The sequence below is a fragment of the Monodon monoceros genome, unplaced genomic scaffold (assembly GCF_005190385.1).
Source record: "Monodon monoceros isolate NGI ecotype Baffin Bay Population unplaced genomic scaffold, NGI_Narwhal_1 Super_Scaffold_3, whole genome shotgun sequence".
NCBI classification, from domain to species: domain Eukaryota; kingdom Metazoa; phylum Chordata; class Mammalia; order Artiodactyla; family Monodontidae; genus Monodon; species Monodon monoceros.
Genome location: NW_021703780.1, coordinates 44476678 through 44499384, shown reverse-complemented (window position 1 = coordinate 44499384; position 22707 = coordinate 44476678). Strand labels below are relative to the sequence as shown.

Below are 22707 nucleotides of genomic sequence, written 5' to 3'. Positions count from 1 at the left end.
GGCCAGCCACAACATCCACCAACTCCACTGCTGGCACCAAAACAGGCATTATTACAAATATGGGAATATTCACCACTGAAGCTGATGAATTTACCAAACCTACTTGGCAGTTCACAGCAACCACAGAAGCAATGAGGTATGGAAGCTAGGAGTGGAATGAAGAAACACTGCAGACTCTCCTTAGAACCTTCTCACCTTAGTGATGGGGTGTTCTCCCCGAGTGAATGGAGACGACAGTGGATAAGGAGGACCATCACTTTATATAATAAAATCCTTCTATTTGTTAACAGTATGACTGTACACATTCTGTTTCTCTTAATTCCTGAGTCATAACTCACTTCAGTAAAGTTTGCTACCACTCAAAGGGGTAAAAGTTCTCCTTGCTGACGTGGAATAACCTCAAATGACCAACTCAAGAGAAAAAGGAAAAACAGTTTAAAATCTTCACTGGTGATTAGGCAATACATTGCATATTCCCAAATACCACTTTAAAAGCTGAGATAATATCTCCTCTGTTAAGGCATAATATGACTCACAATTAGACGCAGACACACTCATTATACATTTTGATATTTATTAACAAAAATGGTCTAGAAAAGGCCTGGGTCAACATTATAGTGGTAAGTGTTAAAATAAAAGCTGTTCTTAGTCATACTGTTTCTAGGGGACTGTAACCAGTCCAGAAAGCTGTTTTATTTCCTAAAACGGGACTTAAATCACACCATTCAAGCATTAGATTTCAAAAGAAATTCTTCCTCTTCTCTTTTGTCACAGCAAAATATACGAGGTCTTTGTTTTTACCTGCAAGGTGGCCTTCCCGTGAAGCGCGTGAACGTGTGGATGGATGAAAGGGGGTTGGGTGGAGGGAGAAGCAGACAAAAAAGAAAAACATAAAATCATAAAGTAGGAAATAAAAACTAGTGAGGAGGACAGGCCAAGAATCGTTCACTGAAGCAACTCCTCCAGTCCCTCCAGATCCATTTCCAGAGAGGAGTTGAGCGAAGCCAGAGCAGATGATGCATCCTTGCTTCTCTGGACACTCAGTTTGGATTGGGGCGTTTCTGGCTGGACGGATTCCTTCTTGAAGTCTTTACCTCCACTGAGGATCCGCTGGCTCTCAAAAAAGAACTGGTTTGGATGACTCAAAGAAAAGCCACAATCATCTACCTGTACAGGCAAGCAAATTAATACGTAACAAAAGTACAAATAAAGGGACGTCAAGAACCACCCAGATCTCATTCAAAACCTACTCAATACACGAAACACAGATTCTTGTTCAAAACACTCAAACCACTGCTTACATGATTTCCCTCACAGGGAGTTTCAGCCACCGCCTGACAGTTACGAATCTTGCGCTCTACGTCCAGCCCAGACCCCTTGCACTTGGCTCTGCTTCCCCACCCAACTCCTACCTGCCACCTCAGACGGCTCAAAGGCACATCCAAGAAATGCCTGGCATCTTGTTGGCCAATAAATATTTGTTTAAAAAAAAGAAAAACACGAAAAAAGGAGGGAGGATCTTTCCAGATGAGTTGGGTTTGGAAAGATGAGAGAGTGAAAAGCTGGGATAATGAGGTCCAGGGTGAATCAAGCAGCAGGATCCCAGGGGCAGGGTGAAGAGGAATGTCTGGGGAAGCAGGTAGTGCAGGTGGGCTGCTGTGAAAGGCACAGAAAGGGGGTAACAGGAAATAAGCCTGGAAAGACAGGCTGGGGCCAGACCACGGAGAGCCTTGACAACCAGGGTAAGTAGCCTAGACCTAATTTTGTAGGCATCACAGTCACTAAAATTCCTTAAGGGAAGTGATGCGATTAAAGATATGTGTAATCTTATGGTAGATTAAAATGGATTAGCAGGGAGTTAAAAGTTACCGTCACAGTTCAGGATGAACCTTCTTAACAGGTAGACCCATAAACAGAAACAAGGTCTTTTCTAAAACTTACTTCAGAACCTCAGGATTCTCCTGATTCTCTTTAGTCACTTGTTGATACATGTTGGACCAATACTTTTTTTTTTTTCTTTTTGCGGTACGCAGGCCTCTCACTGTTGTGGCCTCTCCCGTTGCGGAGCACAGGCTCCGGACACGCAGGATCAATGGCCATGGCTCACGGGCCCAGCCGCTCCATGGCATGTGGGATCTTCCCGGACCGGGGCATGAACCCGTGCCCCCTGCATCGGCAGGCGGACTCTCAACCACTGCGCCACCAGGCAAGCCCCAGACCAATACTTTTATAACAATTCAGTGTATAGCAGATTGATAGTGTACACACTGATTTAAGAGTTACTACTCAGATCACTAAGAACAATTTTTTACCTGCTACTTTGCTGCTTAATTTCAAAATGTTTCCTGAATGTTTTATCTAGGATTTTTTATTAACAACGGAGTCATTTGTGAACTTCTTCATTATATTGTTTTTCACCCAATTCATTAAAAAACTGGGAGATTCAATATAAAGTTTGCATTTTACAAAGTGTTCCATGAAAAGTAAGTTTATTGCCTAGCACGTTTCAATCAGAAGACTTTATGGTTTTTATAAATAGAGAATATTAGAGATTGGAAAGATGTAGGGAATACTTTAAACTGGATCTTCTCCATGTACAGACTAGGAAACTGAGGCCCAAAGAGATTTTTTACATGGTTTAGGCAAAGTCATAGAGCACCAGAAACTGGATCTGTCTGAATTAGAATTCAGGCCTTTAGCTCACTTAGTTACTCTGAAATCTGTTTTAAGAGGTTTTATGGAAAGTCAAACAAACTTACAATCGTATCATTATAAATATTATTTCTAGAGATAAACTTGTCTATAAAGATTATAAAAAACACAGTGGTGTCATTTCATGCAAAAAGAAGCTAGCACCTTTTGTGATACTTAATTATATATCAGGTATTTTCTACACCTTGCTTCAAGTTGTTAAAAGTGTCAATATATCTATCACAGAAGATGACTGCAGATTAAAGTGAATGATTAGATTTCAGTGTGGACAAAATGAAATATGGTAATCTTTATACTAAGCCTCAGTTTCCTCCCCCATGAAATGGAGGTAATAATAGCAGCTATGTCATAGGGTTGCTATGAGGAAAACCAAAGAAATAGGAGTGTAAAAAGAAAGAGTTGTTGGTTCTATGAAATCTAAATTAAATGCTTGGAAAGACTCAGGAAAGGCAAGTTACTTAAAACAAAAGAAAACAAAACCGAACTTCCCAAAGATAGGGAGAAAGATCAGATTGCTTTGTATTATAATTAAGTTCCTTTTCCACTTTAAAGAAACCAAAACTGGAAATTGGTGATGGTGTAGTATGCATATGGTTTTTGAAAAAAAATGAAATCAAATTCCAATCCCAAACCTACATTCAAACAAAAGACCCTGCCCTTAATATCAAAAGATTAGTAAACAAATGGCATTCAAATGTTTTACCTTTAAAATGTAATGTTTAAAAAATACATTTTTTTATGACTGCCCATTTTAATTAATACTTTTATTAACCAACTAAAACAATGCCAGGGGTCTTGAAATGAGGGCCTATAACCATGGTTCTGTATGATGTCATGTTTCTCAATTTCTCTCTTAGGTCTGCAATCACCCTTTCTTAACTCATTTTGTTAAGTAAGCTCATTTTACCAAACATCTATTAAGATGTCTGGTAGCATGATGAACTTATGAAGAGTTTCCTTCTGCTTACTGGATTGTATTTCTTCTAGGATGGGTTCTTTCTTTTGAGTGTTTTCCCTCTTTCACTTTTATTTTTGCCTGAAGGAAGGTATCTTTCATTTTGCTCAGGAAAATAAAATTAGGGATTTTTAGGGAGGAAGGGGAGAAGCATAAACCAAATAGAATTAAAATAGATTTTACTTTAAAATTAGTAAAAAGAATAGAGAAAGAGATTTACCCACATCTAAATGCCACATTTCATTTATTATTGCTTCAAAGTCAGCAGCTCTTTCCTTTACTCCTCATTAAAAAAAAAAAAAAGGAATATTCAGTTTGCTTCATTCTAGATATGGAAATACTAAGTGAGAATTTTCACCATTTTGTTTGATATGAATCTTGTTTCTTTCCTTGCCTTTTTTCTTGTTTGGTTGCTATGGTGATGTTTTTTCTTTGTGGTTGATGATTTTTTTATTATGTTTTGTACATTTTGTTAAATACTAGGAGAGGGAAATTCTGTGATGCATCTTCATTCTGTCCTGTTGTCTTGGAAGGCCCACAGTACCATAAAGAGCTAAAACAAGACTGGTAGAAGAAAGAAGTAGGATGGAGCCCTTTATAGGCTACATTATAAATTTTGGATTTCACCTGAAGAGCGATGGGGAAGGCTTTTAAAGTTTTTTTTAAAAGAAGGTTACTGAAATGATCAGGTTTTTCTGTTTTAAATATCACCCTAGCAGCTGTGTGGAGGAGAAAGAACTGGGCAGGTGCATGTGTGCAGCTGCTGGGAAAGGAGTCAGGAAGGCACTGCAGTGAGTTACCCGCATGAGAGACGGTGGGGCTCCCGGCTCAGGGTTTTAACTGATCTCCACAATGATCCTGAGTGATGATTACAAAGCTTAAATGTACTTGGTATACCGTTTAAGATTGCAGGAAAATGTGTGATAGATTTTAACAAGATTTCTATGGTGAAAAGAGAATTAGCTCAGCTATTTGCAAAATAAGTATTCAGAATGACTCAGCGCTTAAAGAGATCTATTTCTAAAGAAACTTTTCAATTAAAATCCAGAGTTTAATCTACACAAGGCCTAGTGTTTTCATTTACAAATGGCGTATGCCAAAAGAAAAAAAAAATTCACTTCAATATAAAACATTGTTCCCTAAAAATACTGAGGAAAACAGATTTCAAGCAGGCCAGCTTTTGATATCTACCAAGTGAATCTCTCTCAAACATGAGCTTGGAATGAGCATGTTCTGCACACAATGACCTTCACACAAACATAGGTCTCATATTTCTGCCACAGAAAATGTGGATTTTGAAGGACTGGAAGCAATACTGTTTTACCTATGGGACGTTTGGGTTTTAATCAAGAGGTTTTGCAATGACACCTTATAATGAAGCAGCTGGTCTTACCAAAAAAGCCATATGGAACCACTGCAGCACTGCTGTAAATGTTATCAGTTAACTGGTTCATTTTCAAAACTTTCATTAAAGTGAGTTTAATCATAGAGGCCTCAAGAAAATAAACATAGGAGTTTTTTTTTGGGGGGGGAGGAGAATGGCAGCAACATGAAATAAAAATAGATTCTATTTTTAAATTAAATTAGAAAAAATAATAAGCAAAGAAACATATTCACAACAAAAAATCTATAGTGAGACATCTAGTGGATGCAAACAGCCTTTTTATTCCCTTGATTTATATGTGGCTTAAAGTAGACTACTTCTATATGTGGGAGGATTTAGACATATGTCTTTTTAATATCTTCATTAATCTAAGGCAAGTTTTAAAAATTGGCTATAGTAGTAATACTCTTGCAGGAATAATCAATAGGAGAGATGCTACAAAAGCATATTTGAGAAATAAAAAAGCACTTCTTACTTTTTAGTGATGTCACAAACTCAGTTTTCAACAGTTAGGTGTAATAGTAAGAGGACTGGACCCAGGGGCCAGACCAGACCAGGGTTCTGGCTCCAGACCTCCCACTAACCAGCTGTGGTCCCTAGGGCATCATGCAGAGTCACTAGGCCTATTTGTTTTTCACCATAAACTATGAAGGCTGCATCATGAATCTAGACAGGAAAATACTAATGGCGTCCACAGCTGTTATTACAAATACAGTCCCAGGTTTTACAGAACAGCAGTCAGGGTTAGATCATGAGCTCTAGATGAGGTCCTCGACAGCCTGGTTCAAATTTAAACTCCACTCCTTAGGACCTTAGGCTCTCAGCCTCTCTAAGCTTTGTCATGATGGGGATGCAAATCATGCCCAGCTGTGGTCTGCAGTGTGGACCAAAGGAGCCAGTGTGTCCAGAGCACTAACTGCTAGGCCTGGCACATGTGAAGGGTTCTGTAGGTGTTGGCTGATATTACTATTATTATTTTCATTATTATCAGTGATGTTATATTTTTGCTATGAAATATGTAAGAAATTCTGCAATTATATAACCACGAAAGAAAAGTTATTTCATGAAAACTAGAAAACGTAAAAGTGATTATAACTTAGCATATTGTGGGGACTTCCCTGGCAGTCCAGTGGTTAAGATTCCGCGCTTCCAATGCAGGGGGCACAGCTTCAATCCCTGGTCAGGGAACTAAGACCCCACGTGCTGTGCGGCGAGGCCAAAAAAAAAAAAAAAAAAACTCAGCACATTGTGGTAGCTGATGATGAATTCAATACATGCAGCATCTTTTTTGGGAAGGTCACGAATCCCTTTGAAACCTGATAAATGCTTGACTCCAAAAATGCTCATATGTACTTAGAGAAAAAAATGTTTCAAGAGGTGCATGGACCTCTGGTGCATTCTTGGCTGTCTTTCCTAGGTTAGGAAGCCATGAACAGGACCAGTACTTGCAAACTGGGGGTCTGTGAGCTAAGTCGACCTGCAGATGTGCTGTTGGCCTGCACACGGCCTTAAAACTTGTCAATGTGAACGTCTCTAACAGCATGACTTCTTCAGTGGTGTTCATCTCAGGTAGTTTCACTTTTTTGGGTTATCTGCCTGACCCCTGCAGGCCTCTGAGTTTGTGACCTATGCTTTACACCTCTCAGGACCTACTAGCAGGCCTTTTGTATAGGAGGCTGGCAAGAAAACAACCAAACACATTTCCCTGACTCTCTTGCAGCTAGGGGTCCACTGTATAACCTAGGTCGCCATGTAGATAAACACAAGACTTGGGAACTAGATTCGGGCAACGTGAGTTGGCAACCACAAGTAAAAGCATCCAGTTTTCTACAAGAAAGATGGCAAAAGCCTTTGGTTCTTCTGGACAGCTGAAGCCAGTGTTCCAGACCTACTCTGAGAAGTGGTTACCTAAGGCCTGTGGGTCCAGTCCGGCCCAGAATCTGCTCTTATAAATAAAGTTCTACTGGGACAGAAGCATGCCTGCGCCTTCACACACTGTCTGGGCTGCTTTTGCACGAGAGCAGCAGATGGAAGCAGCTGTGACAGGGAACACGTGGACCACAAAGCTTCAAACTTTCACGACCTGGCCCTTCACAGAAAGTTTGCCAACCTTTGGTCTTATCCCTAGCCGTGGGGTGGTGGGTGGCAGCCATAGTAAGATTTTCTCAGGATTTAGCTTCTCTTAGTTACAATATTCCTGGTTCTGTAGCATCCAAGCTTAATTCCCTGGCCCTTCTATAAGCAACCTCATACTGTGTAATAATTCCCTTTCCACTGAAAACAGCTGGAGTGGTTTCTACTGCTACAGCAAAAAATCCTGAATGAAACACAGAGTAACAAAAGACAAAGGATCAGGTTATAAAGTTTAAAAATTTACTTACATTATGTGTCATCTCGAAGAACTTCTGACAGGCTACATGGTAATGTGTCCCTTTTACTAAATCCAAAATCTAAAATGAAGGGAATAAAGTGAAAGAAAAATTAGAAATTAAGTTTCTAAACCACTGTAGCTCCTGGTTGCCAGCCTTTTCATAATCTTCATTCCAGATAGGAAATGCATTAAATCATGTAGCATGCTCTACCCCTGCAGCCTGGACACTGTGATAATGTTGACATCATACAGTAGCTGTTTAGGTTGGCATTAAACCACTGATGACAAGAGATAGTAAGTGATCTTGCTGACCTACCAAATGTGAATTTCAGTAACTTTACCTTGACAACAAGATGAAAACAGATCCTAGTATTATGACTTTGACAGTTATTGTCAGAATATCATATTGCAACATCTCTTCCAAAACTGTAGATATAAATCTAGTAATCTAAATGGTTGCTGCATGAAGCAATAAGTATACTATTTAGATTTTTACTTTCCACATTACCAGTTTGTACAGATACAGCATAAAATACAGCTGTGTGCCCATCAGAAAAATTTAATGTAAACCCTTTGGATGAGTATCTGTGGAGAGGGAATGCTTTTGCCTTCAATCAGATTTGTCCTTTTCTGAAATGAAGTTATTTCTAGTAAAGCTCAGCAGAATGTGAGAGTAAATAGTCTATTCTGACCACCTATTAGGAACATCATCCTATCTTTTGTAAACACAATTTGCTATCCAATTCTACTTCATGTAATCTCTTCAGAACAGCACAAACTCCCATCCTTCTCAGTAGGCTGCAATAACAGTTGAAATTTGTAAAGTTTTATCACCTTTATCACCTCCCCTGACAAATAAATAGAATATATATTTGGCCTGTTCATAAAACACAGTAAAATGCTTAAATTAACAGACAGCCTCAAGTGAAGGAAAAAATAATTCTGGAGAAATGTTAATTTCTATCCCTTTTCAAAAGGCTGACCTTCCTATGACAAAAAGAAATGTACATGAAGTCTCAAATTCTTGCTATCCTCATTACTGAATATAGCTTACATCTTTTAACAGATACACACAAAAAATTACAGTGCAGAATGGGCATCACATTATACTGACAAGAGTATGCTTAAAAGAACTGTTTTTCTCTGACTGTCTTGTAGATTACATTTCTAAATTTCAGGTCACATTTTATTAAATCCTACGTGAAAGACCTGTGTAAATGCCAACCAATCACAGCACCCAGGATTCTGCTGTCTGCCTATTTGAACTGTCTACTTTTCTTGAATTATTAGAGCAAAAGTGAAAAATAAATCAGTTTTAAATGAATGACTATAAACTTTTAAAATGAAGAAAGTCACAAGGTTTTTAAAGTAATTCTGAGCTCATATTTGCCTATGTTTTTAAACATAGATAATTCAAACTGTGCTGAGATAAACTTGCAGTTGAGTATTGGCAAACATCAGTGATACCAAGGTATGAATATCTATGAATTACAATTTTGGAGAAGCAAGGTCTTCAAACATAAACTTAAGTTTAAATGATGCCATAAATTACCTGAAGAGAAAATGAATTCACAGAAATAGACAAAAATCCCAACTGTATGGTATGTAATAAACTCCCTTTATTTAAAAACAAAACAATGAATCTAACATCTTATTCTGTGTATATACATTTCTTGTTTATATATATACACATATATGGTATATTTAGATATCTTCCTTGCAAAATAAATATGTAACATTATATATAACAATCTAATATATATGTTTGGGAAACATGCTATAAAGAAATACTTATAAGAACCCTACTAATAAAAATACCTAGTTGGGTGACATACACATATACAAAAGTTATGGGAAATTGACAGAGAAGCCACAGAATGTGAGAAAAGCTGATGTACCTTGAAATTTTAGGTTCCATCAAAAAATTAAATTTAGATTAATCACACAACAATCCCCTCTCCACCCCATCCCCTACTCCACTCCAGAGACTAGGCTCTTCCTTAAGGAAAATCATTCACTTTTCCTCTGACATTTTTCTTCATCTTTCTAGGAAGAGTTTTTATTTGAAGTTGCCTTGCAAATTCATAAATAAATCATTTGCCTATCTATCCTTAAATAACTTCACCTATCATGTTGCAGCACATTTGAGTGGATGAAAGTTTCTGCACAGATGTAGAGGTGTAATGGGGAAAAGAGGCAACAGGGTGTTTTTCACTGGCTAGGAAAGCTGTTCAGAGGAAGATAAATTGAGTCCCAAGGAGAAGAGAGAGGGAAGAAGAAAGATAGCAACTAACAGGTCAGGGAGACAGTAAGTGAGCCAATAGGAGAAACATGAGAGAAAGACTGCTCTGAGGTGACTGGGTATTACTAGTAGGGACTGTCTTCATTTCTCAGATGAAAAAATATACCCTCTTAAAATAGGGGAGTGTGTCTGTCTAGTGTGGGCCATTTAACTGCAGAAAGAATTAAAAAACTGAAAAATCATATGCAACTGAATGATCTTGTTTTCCTTAAGAGAGTTTTTCCTTAAAAAACTTACATGTTTTAAATTAAGATAGAACTTCCCTGGTGGAGCAGTGGTCAAGAATCCACCTGCCAATGCAGGGGACATGGGTTTGAGCCCTGTTCCGGGAAGATCCCACATGCTGCGAAGCAACTAAGCCTGTGTGCCACAAATACTGAGCCTGCACTCTAGAGCCCGCGAGCCACAACTACTGAGCCCATGTGCCACAACTACTGAAGCCCGCGCGCCTATAGCCCGTGCTCTGCAACAAGAGAAGCCACCGCAATGAGAAGCCCACGCACCACAACAAAGAGTAGCTCCCGCTCACCTCAACTAGAGAAAGCCGGCGTGCAGCAATGAAGACCCAATGCAGCCAAAAATAAATACAATTTTAAAAATAAATAAAATACAGATAGAAAATGAGAAATATTACTAAAAAGAAATCCAACAAATAAAAATACATACTTTAGTTTCCCATTATGATCTACATTAAAGAGATACAGGAAAAGACAAGGAAGGGTCTTGGACACTGAATGAGGTTTGGTTTTCCTGAGTGGAACAGGGAGCTGCTGCAGTGCTCTAAGCACTGGAGTGAAGCGGACGACTCACATTTTCACAGGATGTTCTGCCTGCTGTGCTGGGGGTGGGGTGGAGAGTGAACTCATTGCAAGAGTCTAGGGGACAGACCAGGGGGGCCTGGACCAGGTGCTGACAGTCGTTGTGGGGAGAAGGGGTGCAATTAGAGATAGAAGCATTTCCCACTTTGTGGCCATGGGCTGTTTTTGAAAAACAGCTATTCTATGTGATAACACTCCACAAGGGCCTGTCCCCCCATGTTCTGGAGTAAAGAACCCTTTCCCTACCCCAACTGACTTCCTAAATAAAATGCAGTAAGATGCCCACATATCAGTAGGAACTAGCATGTAAAATAAATGTAAAACACCACAAATACCGCTTACTAGTCGCTAGGCAACGTGATGAGTAAGAGTGTGAGGCCTCAAGCACCCTGGAGTCAGCACCCACCCCCTGCTGACTTCAGCCTTTGCACTGGTGAGTCTGCTGCTCTGCTGTCTGCACACAGCACAACTGCAAACCACCCCTGCACCTTCTCTTCTTAAATTTTCTGATACAAACACCCCTGGCAAACACTGTATTAAGATATCCCACAGGTACGTCTATTTTGAGGATGGTGCTGGTCCCACGTGCTGATGGTTGGGTGACTCCAGGGCAGGAAAGACAAAGCTAACAATCAACAGGAAGGGAAAGGAGAAGTGGGGTGTGAGCAAGACACTAAAATGTAGTTCGTCAAACAGGAGCAAAAACCGAAATGTGGCAATGAAACACCAAAAGCCAAGAAGGACAGATGTCCGGAGGGCTGTGTAACGGAACTTGGAGTCAAAGCTTCAATTCTCTGCGATATGTCTAAACAGCCCTGGAAGAACTCAGAGACACTGAGAAGACTGACTGCCAACTTGGCCGGGCTGACCAGGGAGGGGTCTACAGCAACGTCTGAAACGCATGACAGCTGTGATCACTAAGCCATCCTTCCTTCCTGAAATTCAGGGTCTTAGGAAGAGTTGGTCTCATTCAGAATTTAAATTTTTTGTGTAGTCATAATTCAAGTGACCTTTTTTTAAAGTGCTAAGTTTTAACAGAAGAGTCCGTTTCCCTGGGCTGTGGACAGATATGCCTGACTCAGCCAGATGACTGTGAGCTTGAAGAGATGTTAGGTTCAACCAGAAGTGGTATGCTTTTCTTTGAAGCTGTAATTTTTCTTTTATGTTTTCTCAAGAATGAAGAAATACTGGATGTGGTAATATTTTATGATGTATCAATGTTGAACTTACCTACCTAACCATGTTTTTTAAAATATGCTTTGCTTGGGGGGCAGGGGTGCATAGCTAGTTAGTTCATAATGTGCGTGTTTACATATATTTTTTGTGTTAGTCATATGTTGAACATGACATTAAAATTTTTTTAAGAAAAAACATTTTGTAGAAAAACCAGAATGAGGAAATAGGCAGTAGTGCTTTTGGACAGTGTTTGTCTTGCCAGCAGAGGTCCTGAAGGGCCAGCTCCCCAAGGTTGGGGGCTCAGAGGCAAGGCTGGCCAAAGGGAGGGTTCGAAAAAGAACCGGAGAGACAAACACATATACACAGAGTGGAAAACTCTACAAGAAGAAGGAATATACGGAGATAAGAGAAGATAAATAGGAAGGTGAAAGAAGCAGGTGGGAGGAAAGTGTAGAAAGCCCAAGAAATGTGGTCAGTGAGACAGAGCCACTCTCTGCATGGCCCGTAGATGTCACCACACAGCCCGCAGCCTGCAGCTGTGCTCACCCAGCAAGGATACAAACCCCCTCCAGGAGCCCCCATGGTCCTTCTGGAAGAGCCACAGCACACCACGGTTTCCTCGTGAACCAGCATTAATACCAGACTAACAGTTCTTTAAGGAGGAAAGCAAATCAAGTGTCAATTCCGATTCCTAGGCTAGATGTTTCCTAATTAGGCTTTAGAAAAATATAATTAGACAATCTGAAGAATCTTATCAAATAAAGGCTTATTTGATGAAAACAAAAGATTATTATTTAAAGAAAAATTCCAGTGAAGGTCTAAGAATATTGCTCAAATGGCAATTCGAGTTTGGTTTCTAATGCCAATATTTCCAGGCTAAAGTACAAAATGTGAAGCTTAACAACTGTTCTAATACATCAGTAGTCAAAAGGCTAAGAAAAATTAAGAGGAATAGTGGTATTAAACTACTATATTTTGGTAACTCATATTCTTTAACTTTTTTCTCTCTATATCTTAAACTACTTATCAGCTGACTAAAGTCCATCAAGAAGAATATTAGTTTTTCTTTTGTTTTTTTTTAACAATGCAGTTTGTCATCTTTACAAGAAAATGTTCATCATATTTGTATTTCCTAAGTTTGGTAAAATCATTAATTACACTTCATCGACTATTTCATCCTCAAGGCAAATTACTGTTTGGTTTAGAATCCAAATTAAGTGGCTAATAACCAAGATATCCTTGCAGGGGAGGGGCAAAGAGCAAATAAGGCGACAGTTTTCTCATTTGATTGGTGACAGATCATAGCCATTGACAAACATATGCGATACAAAGTACTGGTGGGAAATGTTATATTTATACTTATACACACACATATATACGTATATGAAAATAGAAATATAGATAACATTTTATAACTTAGAGCCACCCTTCCTTCTCCCTTCTGATGCTCATACTCTCAGCCACTGAGACGTCCTCTCCGCCTTTGCTTCAGCACCTGCCATGAGGTCCAGATGGTTCTCTGGCGGCAGAATGCAGCCACCTGCCCATCCTGGGCTGCAGGGAGGAGACGCTGACCTCACCAACCAGACACGCGGCTCAGCTGTCTCTAACTCAAGGTCACGTTCTGTTTTATTTAAAAGTGATAACAAGCTTGTTTCTTCCTAAAAAATCAACCTTTCAAGAGGAGATATTTGCTGATATTTTCCCGCTCCATTTCTAATCTTCATTTCGAAGGTGAGAGAAAACACAGTTGTGATGTAGAGTCTGGAACACTTTTGATCTTATTACTTGGCCCCTGTCTCTCCCACAAAACTTACAACTCTGCTGTGACCTTCACCTACTGGGGGGTCAGAGGCAAGTTTCCCACTCATGAAGATGTGCTTTCCTTCGTTTAAAACATTATGTGCCAAGAATTTTTCTGAGTCACTCTTCATTGTCTATAAACATAGCTATCCAAATAAATTGATTCTCCCTCCAAAGGTCTTTAAAATTAATCTTTTCCTCTCCATTGTTCAGGCCCTGATCAATCCCTTTTTATTGCAAAGCTTCTTGATTTATCCCTTCCTCATTCAAGACAGCTTCTGAACTGCCACCACAGTAACTAACTTTCCTAAAACCCAGATCTAACCCTGGCATTGCTGGCTCCCAGACTCCTCATCGTGGTTCAAAAGGCCACGAACCATCAGGCCACAGTCTCGCCTCCGCCCCCACCCAGGACCCTCCTGCCCACCTGGCCCCTGGGTCCTCACACTCCAGTCCAGCTTCTCCCAGGGTGTATGGTTTGGAATTTTAGCTCACAAAACTCCTGTGATAACGCAGAGGGTTTTCTTGTCTGATGCACTGTTTGATTTGGTTTAGTCCAGAATTGTCTAAGTTTCTTCAGGGCAGGACTTACCAGGGTGGTGTTTCTCAACTAGTCTGTCTCCAGAACCTGTTTTCATAGATCTCACAGGACTAGGGCTCCTCAGAACACGCCCTGGCGCCTTATCTGAATGTGCTCACCTCCCCTGAGTCTCACTCTAGCCCTTCTCCTGTCTAGCCTTCTCTCACCACACTGAATTTCTTTACTGTCTGTCTCCTCCACTGGAGTATCACCTCTGAGGAGGAGGGGCCTTGCTATTAGTTCATCACTATATTCCCAGGGTCCTGAATGGTAACTGGAATACAGTCACACCCGATCACATTTGCTGACATTGAATGGATGCTCCCCCTTCGGCCTGATAAGCCTGACTTCCCTCCAGTGGGGAACTCCTACCCCACCTTCACACCCAATGCAAATGTCACTTCCTACGTGAAGCAATCCCTGATGTCACTCCTCCCTCCTCAGCAGATCTTCCCCTCTGGCTCTTCAACTAGCATTTAGAATAATTTTTTAAAGCACTTCTCCTACTTCATTATAGTTAATTATGTCTTGTAATGCCACTCGACTAAGAGCTCTAACACAGCTTCTTAAATCTTTTTGTTTCCAGACTTGAACATACGGAAAACTCAGCAACATGGACGGTGCTCGGGAAGTTTATTGAGCCATAAAATAAATGTTTTTCCTCCCCAAAGAAACTTCATTCTGTTTGAATCCATCTTAGAGCACTTTTACCAGAGCCTTTGCAATTAGACAGTTGATTTCCATTTCTCTCTCTCTTTTTTTTATTGGTGTAGCACCACAGGAAAAAAATTACTAACTTAATTTAGTTCTTCCACAGGCTTTAAAAGGGCTTGAGAGGTTTCTCCACTCATATCTGAGGACACTTTGGAGAAGAGAGCGACACCACTCCATCAAATTAACTGGAATCCAAATGTAGAAATCTGCCATCGCTGATTTCTACAAACAGGAAAACATCCCGGTCTGTGTACACAACAGCCCCTGCCCACACCTCTCAAACGAGCTTTCAGACTATGACCGAGTCAGTTGGTCACTCTCTCACTCCATCCACGCAGCCCACATTCACTTAGCCCCTTGAAGGGACTCCAGGATTGGGTTTATAGAGATGAAAGATACCATTTATGTCCTCGAGGAGGATAAGGCTATAAAGACAGTCTGGAAGGGAGGACAGACAAGGGAACAAACAGTACCAAACAGGTGTTGACCTGATACAGGAGAACACAGGATGCTACCGGAAGGGGAGGGGAAAGGGCTCAATATGAGTTTCAGGGGAGAACGGAACCAAGTGGTAATAATGAATCACAACAATGAAGATAAAGAAAGGGTTAGGGCAACCCAGACACGGAGACGACATGCAAAGGAGGCACAGAAACTCCAAGCAAGATGCTTGGGGACGGGAAGAATGTAAAGTATATTAGAAATATGACCTGGCATCAGTGTGAAGGACTTTTGGAGGGAAGAGGGGCTGTGGACAATGGGAAGAGAGCAGAGCAGAAGGGACAGACTCAAGAGCCCTGGGAGTGGTCGTGGATGTTGTCCTGACTTCCGGCTTGAGCATCTGGTGCTGCACTCGCTCTCCCCAGAGGCAGAGTACCAAGGACACGGCCCACTCCTCAGGACCAGGGCCAGGACCTGGGCACACTGTCTCCAGGCTCAGAGAGTGCTGACGACTGAGAGCTGGCAGCAGTCCCGTCGGCTGGGGAAAGCCATCTTCCCCAGACCCAATGACCAGCCGATGACGCAGCACGCTCCTAATCAAGGACCAGTCACAGCTCCCTGTGGGGCCACCTACAGACCACGTCCCCTTCTGCTCCGTCCTGCCTGCTCCTTCCCTGACAGGTGCTGACCCTGAGAGCACTTCCCAGCAAACGTCCTGCATGCAAACCCCACCACAGCAAACCAGACCCCGAAAAAGTGCAAGTTGTGTTTTCCTTGTTTGTTTGCTTTTGCAGGGAGAGGGATGGGAATCAGGTGAGGAAGAATAAGGTCTATAACAACATCTTATACACCTGCTCTGTCTGTATCAGATATTGTTCTGGTTATTTTACTTAATTACCAGCTCTCTAAATCTGTTTTTCACATATATATGAAAACACATGCGAAAAAGAATGCTTATAGCAATTTTTTAGGCCTTTGAGATGCCTGGGAAAATCTCATCAAAACTGTGACCCTCCCCAGTTAGAAAAGTGTGCCACACCTCATAAATCCTGAAATGTCCTGCAAGTCAGCTGAATTCTAAATAGAAGAGAGGCTTTCTGAAAGGTATATAACACTCAAGTTTAATAATCATATTACATTACTCCCTTATTTTTATCCACAATATAGATACCCTAATATTGAAAATGTCCCACTGTCTTTTAACTTACTATATTTGAATAAAGGTTTTGAATCATTAAAAATACCTCCAACATTTGGGTTAAAGGATTTAAGCTTTAGGGGAACATAAACAACTAAGTGAACTTGGAATAGGGGAGGGAGAAAAAGAGAATGCTGAGGAGAGGACGGAGGAAGGGGAAGGCAAGTGAGAATCCTGTCAAGTCTGCTGGGAGGGGCAGACAGAAGTGCAGCCAGACCGCAACCCCACAGTTTACTCACTAATCACAACTGTGCGGCGGGTATCCTACTTTTTTGCTTAATATAAAAGCTTGCCACTTCAGAATGACTATGTCCTATGATCTTCATGGAAATGATGAAAAAGATTTATCCTTGACTTAATAGTTATTTTCAAAGATCTTACCTATAAAAGGAGATGTAGCCTATTTGCTTGAAAACAGAAACTAAACTAGAAGAAAGAAACTAAACTTAACATCTGTCACTCAAATGAGGTTTTTTCAAGGACTGGAAGATTGAGAAATAAATAACTATACATGTTTACATATAAATATAGGTGTGTGTCTGTATATATATATATATTCAGAAACAGAAATTTCGTCTAACAAAAACTACATTGTAAATTGATGGTCAACACTACCAAGAAGTCTGAAATGGCTTTTTTTTTTTTTTTTTTTCGGCTGCACTGCACGGCATGTGGGATCTTAGTTCCCTGACCAGGGATTGTACCCGCGCCCCCGTATTGGAAGCACAGAGTCTTAACCACTGGATCACCAGGAAAGTCCCCTGAAATGGCTTAACGGTAAGCAGACTGAGAATCTGAAACACTTGCTTTATGAAAAAAGATAAATTACTCAACTTTCTGGATACTTAAAGTTTGCTTTTCTTAAAAAAAAAAAAAGGTGGGGAGGGTCCTCTGAGAGAATAGTCTATAAAACTGATCATGAAACAGAACTAAGCTAGGGAGAATAGTTTTTTGTAGGGAGAATAGTTTTTTGTCCATAGATAGGCAGGTAGATTTTATTATAAGTATTATAAATGACAGTTACCATATGCTACTGAATGAAATTCCTCTACAGATACCAGCAATTTTTTATGAATAAATGAATAAATAATAAAATAATTATAGAAAGATACATAACTATAAATAGAGTACTGAATTTTCTTTTAATAAAGACTATGTTTTCCATTTTAATGCAATTTTAATGAAAGTAAACTTTCATGGCTTTGGCTAACAAATGGAGTGTTATTTGACTTTCAAAGTGATTCTTCTTTGAATCACCTTAACAATATTAAATAATCTTCAAATGACCATTTATCTTCAGCCTAATGAAAAGGAAAGATATACACAGAAATCAAGTTAGATATTCAGGGATTTTTATGATAAAGCCAAAAATGGAACCATATCCTCCTGACACCAATTCTAAAGCTCAACTTCCCATCTTTTCCTTAATGCTGTTCTAAGATTTACCAAGAACAATGTACACATTTTCAACTACATCACCAAGAAAAGCAAAGCTAAGTGCAGCAATTCTCATAAATGAGAAGAGATGCTCATGGAGATGAAAGACAGAAAAGCTGCTCTTGAGAGCAGTTGCTGTTCATAAAGTAATGGACAGATGGATACCATCATCTACTGATAAGTACTCTTCATACCCCTCACCTAAGAAAATCACAGGAGCTTTAGGTAGTTTAGATTTATATGAACACTGAGTAAGGAGTCGTTGAGATTTATCTTTGCCATAAAATTTTCTTGACATAGTGTTACTTTTAAGTCTTTTAAACTGTCCATTTTGAAAGATTTCTTCATTAAAAGGCATTTACCAGTTTTAGATTGAACATGGTCACTAACTTTTTGAGAATGTTTGGACTGTGAAAAAGAGAGGTTAACCAACCTCTCAAAAAGCATAAAGACCATACATTTTTACATATTTCAAGGTTTTAATATCACTATTAATTTTTCGGGAAGCACCAATTAGATTTTGCTGTTAAAATAATCATTAGTGGTTATGCTGAGTAAATAACTAAAATACTTTCTCTTCCTCTCTTAAAAAAAACACTAAAATGAAAAATAAAAAGACAGTTTAAACAATATTCATACAGAAATATACTTGTAAATAATGAATCATTTAATAAAAAACCTGAAAAATGAGTAGCCTTATTTTTACTCATTTATGGGTCAACATGTAAATATTGGCTGTAATAGGTCAAACACAACTGTATGCTAGAAGCAAATATGATATGGAAATAGAACCTAATCACTCTAATACTCAATAGTCTCAACTATTTAGAGCAATACTCTGCAATGGAAATACGAGTAACATCTGTAATTTAAAATTTTCTATAGCTACAATTAAAAAGGTAAAAAGAAACACGAAATTAATTTTAATAATACATCTTGTTTAAATAAATATTGTTTACTGTCATTTCAACATGTAATCAATATAAAAATATCATACTAAGATATTTTACAATGCTTTTTCATGGTAATTCTTTGCAACCTGGCATATATTTTCTACTCACGACAGGCGGTGTGCTGGAGCTGACCCCACTGGCTTGTGAGAATGGACTGTGCATAACTCTTCCCAAGTTAGGGTTTGAAACATCACTTTGGTACTTTCACATCAGTCCAGTAGGAGTATTTACACAACAGAAATCAGCAAATGACATAAGTCAAGGCTTCTTTCCCCCAGAGCTGGTTTACCAATACACCACTGCCTTCAGCACATCTCAGTGAGGACCATCCACATTTCAAGTGCTAAACCGTCACTGCCTGTAGCTAGTGGCTGCTAGTGGACAGCCCAGACCAGGCACACACAAAGAGTCAGACTTCCAGAGTTAGCAACTTGGAATATTTGAAATGTCCAGTTTTCTAGAAATTATTACAAAGCTTGGAAAGAAACAAGAAAGTAGGGTCCATTCACAGGAGAAATGAATACAAACTGGTCCCAAGGAAGCACAGACATTAGACTCATCAGACAAAGACTTTAAATCAGTTGTCTTAAATACCCTCAAAGAGCTAAAAGAAACCATAGACAAAAAGCTAAAGGAAAGAAAGAGAGAAAATCACAATAAAGAGAATAAAACTATAAAAAGGAACCAGAGAGAAACTCTGGAGCTGAAAATTATAGCTAAAATGAAAAAGTAGCCAATTTCAGCAGGTGGAAAAAAGAATCAGCAAACTTGGAAGTAGATTGGTTGAGATCATCCAGTCTGAAGAGTAGGAAGAATAAAGAATGAAGAAACATGCACACAGCCAAAGAGACACGTGAGACACCAGCAGGTGCACCAACAAATGCACATGGGACACCCAGAAGGAGGGGACAGAAGGGTATAAAGAACAGTTGAAGGAAAACGGCTGAAAATCTCCCTGACTCGATACAAGACGTACAACTACACATCCAAACAGCTCAACAAACTCCTAGGAGGACAAAACACACAGAAACACATTATAAAGAAACCACTGAAAGAGGCGAAAGAAAACACGGATAGGAGCAAGACAAACCACTCTTCACTTACCAGAAACAGCAAGAGTATCAGCGGCCTTCTCAGCAGAACCCAAGGAGAACAGAAGGCAGCATGATAACATATTTTGCTCCAAGAATAAAGCTGTCAACCAAGATTCATATGCCCTTTAAAAATGGAGAAATTAATATATTCCCAGATAAACAAAAGCTGAGGGAGTCTGTTGCTAGTAGACCTGCCCTACAGGAAATATTAGAGGGAGTCCTTCAGGCAGAAATGTAAGGTCACTAGACAGTTCTTGAAAACCACACAAAAATAAAGGACACTGGTAAAGGTAACTACATCATATATAAAGGCCAGTATTACTGCATTTTTGATATATAAGTCCTCTTTTTCTTCCAATATGATTTAAAAGGCAAATGCATAAAACAATAACTATAAATCAATGTTAATAGGCACACAATGTATAAAGATGTAATTTGTGACAACAACAACATAAAGGGGGAGGGACAGAGTTAAACAGAAGCAGAGGTTTGTATACTACAGAGGTTAAGCTGGTACTAACTGTCGTAAGTTTAAGAGGGTAACTACAAACCCCAGGGTAATCAGTAAGAAAATAAATAAAAATACATATACAGAAAAGGAAATGAAGAGAATTCAAACAGTACACTGCAAAAATATCAATCGCAAAAGAAGGCAGTAATAGAAGAACTGAGGGACAAAGGGATGTGACCCACAGAAAACAGCAAAATGACAAAAGTGAATCCTTTCTTATCAGTAATTATTTTAACTGTAAATGGATTAAACTCTCCAATTGCAGAGAATGGAAAAATGCCTGAAATTACATAATCAAACTTTGTGCTCTCTATAAGAGACTCACTTTAGATCCAAAGACAAAAACAGGTTGAAAGTGAAAGGATGGAAAAAGATATTCAATGAAAATAGTAACCAAAAGAGAGCTGGGGCCATACTAACAACAAGCAAAACAGATTTTAAGTCAAAAAATGTTACGAGACAAAACAACATTATATACTGATAAAAGGATAAATCTGTCAGGAAGATGAAACAATTACAAACATATAGGCACTGAAAAACAGAGACCCAGAATACATGAAGGAAAAATCGAAAGAACTGAAGGTAGTAATAGACAGCTCTACAACAACAGTTGGAAACTCTTTCATAAATGGGTAGAACAACTAGACAGACAAGCTACAAGGAAAGAGAACCTGAACAACACTATAACCAACTAGACATAACAGACAATATGGAACACTCCATCCCAAACAGCAAAATACACATTCTTCTCAAGTGTACAGGGAACGTTCTCCAGGATAGATCATATGTTAGGTGACAAAATAAGTCTTAATAAATTTAAAAATACTGAAATTATAGAAAACATCTTCTCTGACCACAGTGGGATGAAATAAATCAATTACAGAAAGAAAACTGGAAAATTCAAAAATATGTAAAAATTAAACAACACATTCATAAACAACCAATGGGTCAAGGAAAAAAGAAAATTAAAGAAAAGGGAAATTGGGAAATACTTTGAGACACATGAAAACAAAAATACAACACACTGAAACTTATAGAATATAGAGAAACCAGTGCTCGTGGGGAAATTTCTAGCTGTAAACACTACAATAAAAAACAAGAAAAATCTCAAATCAATAACCTAACTTTATACTAGAAAAAAAAAGAGCAAACTAAACACAAAACCAATAGAAAGAAGGAAATAAAGATTAAAGTGGAGATAAAATAGAGAAGAGAAATACAGAAATACAAGAGAAAATTAAAAAAAAACAAACCCAAAACTTGGTACTTTGAAAGGGTCAACAAAATTGACAAAGACTGGGCTTCCCTGGTGGCGCAGTGGTTGAGAGTCCGCCTGCCGATGCAGGGGACACGGGTTCGTGCCCCGGTCTGGGAAGATTCCCACATGCCGCAGAGCGGCTAGGCCCGTGAGCCATAGCCGCTGAGCCTGTGCGTCCGGAGCCTGTGCCCCGCAACGGGAGAGGCCACAACAGTGAGAGGCCCGCATACCCCCCCTGCAAAAAATAAAAATTGACAAAGACTGACAAAGAAAAAAAGACACAAGACACAATAACTAAAATCAGAAAAGTGGGGACATTACTAACGACTTAACTGAAATGAAAGGGATAAGGGAAAACTATGAACAACTTCACACCAACAAATTAGACAGCCTAGATGAACTGGACAAATTCCTAGACATACACAAATTACCAAAACTGACCTAAGAAGACAAAAGATCTGAACAAACCTGTAATCGGCAAAGAGACTGAGTATTTAAAAACTTCCCAACAAAGAAAAGCCCAGGACTAGATGGCAGCCAAACATTTAGAGAAGAATACCAGTGCTTCTCAAACCCTTCCAAAAAAGGAGTGAGCACTTCCTAACTCATTCTATGAGGCCAGCATTACCCTGATAGTAAAGGCAAAGAAAGACATCACAAGAAAATTATAGACCAATATCCCTTACGAATACAGGATGCAAAAATTCTCAACAAAATACTAGCAAACCAAATCCAGCAGCACACTGAAAGTATTATAAACCATGACAAAGTGGGATTTATCCCAGTGGAGCAAGGGTGGTTCAACATGAATATCAATCAATGTATATATGACATTAATAGAAGGAAGGACAAAAACCATATGATCATTTCAGATGCTGAAAAAGTATCTGAAAATATCCAACACATTTTCATGGTTAAACACACACAGAGAATAGAAGGAAACTTCCTTAACATAATGAAGGGCATTTATGAAAAACCTATGGCTAACATATCCTTGGTG

General features: G+C 39.2%; 1 protein-coding gene across 2 annotated transcripts in view; it reads right to left on the bottom strand.

The window, feature by feature from the left end:
* Positions 1-558: 558 nt before the first annotated feature.
* PRIM2 (DNA primase subunit 2) overlaps positions 559-22707 on the bottom strand; it is a 293144-nt gene continuing 270995 nt past the window's right edge. For both annotated transcript variants that reach the window (XM_029242399.1, XM_029242400.1), the window contains exons 13-14: positions 7433-7501; positions 559-1167 (exon numbers count right to left, since the gene is read on the bottom strand). In XM_029242399.1, coding sequence (XP_029098232.1) covers positions 946-1167; positions 7433-7501 — 291 coding nt within the window. In that variant the 3' untranslated portion in view covers positions 559-945. The remainder of the gene's footprint in view (positions 1168-7432; positions 7502-22707) is intronic.